General features: G+C 45.2%; 1 protein-coding gene across 1 annotated transcript; it reads right to left on the bottom strand.

Annotated features, from left to right (window-relative positions):
* Window positions 1-1939: 1939 nt before the first annotated feature.
* Window positions 1940-3561, bottom strand: LOC137503325 (zinc finger protein 33B-like). Its single transcript, XM_068230876.1, has 3 exons — window positions 3129-3561; window positions 2355-2960; window positions 1940-2124 (listed from the first exon to the last, which is right to left on the bottom strand). Exons 1-3 carry the CDS (start codon window positions 3559-3561, stop codon window positions 1946-1948), a joined length of 1218 nt encoding a protein of 405 aa, XP_068086977.1. The 3' UTR covers window positions 1940-1945.
* Between the last annotated feature and the right edge of the window lie 738 nt (window positions 3562-4299).

Here is a 4299-nt window from a genome sequence, read left to right as displayed (position 1 = left end):
GAAGCAGTGCCAAAATTCAATTAAAGGCTCCGTGGTCGCCTACCCAAGCTTCCAAGTACAGAGCCCACATGGGACCCCTTTTAGTCGTCTCTTACAGCAGGCAGAGGGTGCTGTGGCTGTTATTCTACTGCCCCTACCCACAGGGGGACAACTACGATAAGGCTAGTTGCTTTACGTTGCACCGACACAGATAGGTCTTATGACGATGATGGGACAGGAAAGGCCTAGGAATGGGAAGGAAGCAGCCATGGCCTTAATTAAGGTACAGCCCCAGCATTTGCCTGGTGTGAAAATGGGAAACCACAGAAAACCATTTTCCGGGCTGCCGATAGTGCGGTTCGAACCTATCTCCCGAATACTGGATACTGGCCGCACTTATGTTTCAAATTATCCGAAATTCATTTGCCTTGGTGTGGTATGTTTTCATGTTCTGGCCTCAGGGGATTAGTAAAACAAGAACAGTGAGGATGCTTACCTCAAATATCTTGTACTTTTTCTTCAAACACGCAAACGAAGATAACAGATATACGCATACAAATCAAAGTAAAGCAAAATATCACAAACGTCAAAAACGTGGTCGTCCCACGTGGTCCAAGTTGTCAAACTCAAATCGACCAATAGCAATCGGGAGATGTTTCTACCAATAGGAGCTGCCGTATTCGTCACTGGGCTTAGGTGAGTGACGTGATATACAACAGCGCGCCCACGCGAGTGGAGGGCAAATGTATTCAGTCTGAGCCGGACCCTCGGAAGGGTAGGACCTATGCCGCTGTCAAACCCTTTCAAGTGGTAGTGGTGGGGGTAAGGTTCGGCAGTACGGTTCACTGCCGTCTCAATCCTACATATATAGACTGAGACGGCGGTGGTTCGGTTATTGATGTTGGGGTGGAAGGGGCGTTATCGTTGAAGGAGGGATTGGTTATGGGTGGGGTATAGTAGCCATTACTGAATTAAAACAGCTCATTTGCGAGCTTTAAACTGAAAATGCAACAACCCGACAACATTATCGAGATCATTTTGCAATTGCTCACAATCTTGTAACTTATTTATTACTCTGTACAGAATAACATCATCTGCGAGAAGCCTTATCTCTGATTCCACTTCTTTACACACATCATTGACATATATATGAAAACATAAAGGTCCAATGATACTGCCTTGAGGAATTCCCCTCTTAATTTTTACAGGGCCAAATAAAGCTTCACCTGAGTTCTATATTCTAAAAACAGAGCCATCCATTCAGTCACTCTTTTATCTAGTCCAATTGCACTCATTTTTGCCAGTAGTCTCCCATGATCTACCCTATCAAATGCCTTAGACAGGTCAGTCGCGATACAGTCCAATTGACCTCCTGAATCCAGGATATCTGCTATATTTTGCTGGAATCCTACAGGTTGTGCTTCAGTGGAATAAACTATGTAACAGTATGGCTTCTCTTCTGTGTGTGTCAGCATATGAACAGTTAGGTCGGACTGCCTTTCTTTGTGAATGATATGCCACAGAGATTGCAACTGTTTGGTATCAGGCCTGTATGGGTCCGCATATGATCGGTCAGAATGCCTTTCCTAGTGAATGATTTGCCACAGACATTGCAACTGTAACGCTTCACGCCTGTATGGGTCTGCATATGATCGGTTAGTTTGCCTCTCTTTAAGACTCGCTTGTATGTCTCCGCATATGTTCGGTAAGATTGCCTCTCTTTATGAAAAATTTGCCACAGACATCGCAGCTGTTAGGCTTCTCGCCTGTATGGGTCCGCATATGATCGGTCAGACTGCCTTTCCTTGTGAATGATTTGCCACAGACCTGTAAGACTTCTCCCTTGTGTGGGTCCGCATATGAACAGTCAGACTGCCTTTCCTTGTGAATGATTTGCCACAGACATTGCATCTATATGACTTCTCGCCTGTATGGGTCCGCGGTTGTTCGATTAGTTTGCTTCTCTTTATGATTCGCCTGTATGGGTCCGCATATGTTCGGTCAGACTGCGTTTCGTTGCGAATGATTTGTCACAGACATTGCAGCTGTACGGCTTCTCGCCTGTATGGGTCCGCATATGATAGGTCAGGCTACCTTTCCTTGTGAATGATTTGCCACAGACATTGCAACTGTAATGCTTCTCGCCTGAATGTGTCGGCATCTGTTCGGTTAGTCTAACTCTCTGTATGAATCATTTGCCAGACATTGCACCTGTACGGCTTCTCGCCTGTATGGGTCCGCATATGTTCGGTTAGTTTACCTGTCTCATAAATGATTTGCCACAGACATTGCAGCTGTACGGCATCTCGCCTGTACGGGTACGCCTATGATCGGTCACAATGCGTTTCGTTGCGAATGATTGTCACAGATATTACAGCTGTAAGGCTTCTCGCCTGTATGGGTCCGCATATGAATGGTCAGTCTGCCCTTCTTAGCGAATGATTTGTTACAGACATTGCAACTGTACGGCTTCTCGCCCGTATGGGTCAGCCTATGATCTGTCACACTGCCTTTCGTTGCGAATGATTTGTCACAGACATTGCACCTGTAAGGCTTCTCGCCTGAATGGGTACACATATGATCGGTCAGACTGCGTTTCGTTGCCAATGATTTGTCACAGACATTGCAGCTGTAAGGCTTCTCGCCTGTATGGGTCCGCATATGATCGGTCAGATTGCCTTTCCTTCTGAATGATTTGTCACAGACATTGCAACTGTATGGCTTCTCGCCTGTATGGGTGCGCATATGATCGGTTAGTATACCTATCTGTATGAATGACTTGCCACAGACATTGCACTTGTATGGCTTCTCGCCTGTATGGGTACGCCTATGATCGGTCACCATGCGTTTCGTTGCGAATGATTTGTCACAGATATTACAACTGTAAGGCTTCTCGCCTGTATGGGTACGCATATGAATGGTCAGCCTGCACTTCTTTGCGAATAATTTGTTGCAGACTTTGCAACTGTAAGGCTTCACGCCTATATAGGTACGAATATGGTCGGTCAGACTGCGCTTAGTTGCGAATGATTTGTCACAGGCATTACAACTGTAAGGCTTCTCGCCCGTATGAGTCCGCCTATTATCGGTCACCCTGCCTTTCGTTGCGAATGATTTCTCACAGACGTTGCACCTGTAAGCCTTCTCGCCTGAATGGGTACACATATGAACGGTCAGACTGCTTTTAATTGTGAATGATTTGCCACAGACATTGCACTTGTAAGGCTTCTCGCCTGTATGGGTCCTTATATGATATGTCAGATTGCCTTTCTGTATGAATGACTTGCTACAGACATTGCAACTGTATGGCTTCTCGCCTGTATGGGTCCGCATATGTTCGGTTAGTTTACCTCTCTGTAGGAATGATTTGCCACAGATATTGCACTTGTATGGTTTCTCGCCTATTTGAGTAATCTTGTGATAAGATAAACTGCTTTTCTTGACAAATGATTTGCAACATACAGTGCAAGAGTTAAGCTTGTTGTCTGTGTGAATACCCGTGTGACCTGCTAGTTTTTTCCAGCTGAAGGATTTTCCGCAGACGTTGCAGCACTTTCGGTTCTCGCCCGTGTGAGACCGCATAACGTCCGGCCTTTTCCTGAAATTATTACGAGATACTGAGCATTCGTTTATAATCCCACCTTTATGCAATCGCGTGTCCCCAGTCAGCATTTTCCTCTTTGTAAAGCAATTATCAGAAAATCCGCACACTTGGAGCGGGTGGATCCTGAGGTGCTTCGACAAGCTGCTTCGGCTACATAACACTTTTCCGCAGTGATCGCACTTGAAGGGTCGATCTTCCTTGTGTCTCTTCAGATGTTGCAAGAGGTCCAACTTCCTAGCCAGGACTTCACTGCACACACTACACCTAAAAGTAGATGATCCGCCTTCCGGAGGTTGATGATCTCTATAGCTCACCTCGGGTCTCGATCTATAGTGACAAATTAAAACCATGTGACCAATGGTTCAACAGCCAAATCCACTACAACTCTCACACAGGGGATTTGCTACTGGACATTCCAACCACTGATATCCAGTGCAGAGAGCTCGTTACTCATACACATTACATTCCTGAGAGTAAACATCATCTGAGTTTAAATTTCAAAAGCTCTCACTTGTTACGAGAATATGTTGCGTCTTTTCTTAATCACGATATCAGGCGCAAGAAACTTGTCACGGTTTAGAAATGTACGAGTTAATAGACAACCTCATTTGAAGAAAGGATGAGAAGTGGTCCAGCCTAAAAGGGTAAATACTCATACTACCTCCTTAATCCAGCACATATTATTCTATCGATATCCGTAGTCTGTTCTCCTACAT

Source organism: Anabrus simplex, chromosome X (assembly GCF_040414725.1).
Source record: "Anabrus simplex isolate iqAnaSimp1 chromosome X, ASM4041472v1, whole genome shotgun sequence".
Lineage (NCBI taxonomy): Eukaryota > Metazoa > Arthropoda > Insecta > Orthoptera > Tettigoniidae > Anabrus > Anabrus simplex.
The sequence above is the reverse complement of the archived record's forward strand: the minus strand, read 5'-3'. Positions and strand labels throughout refer to the sequence as shown.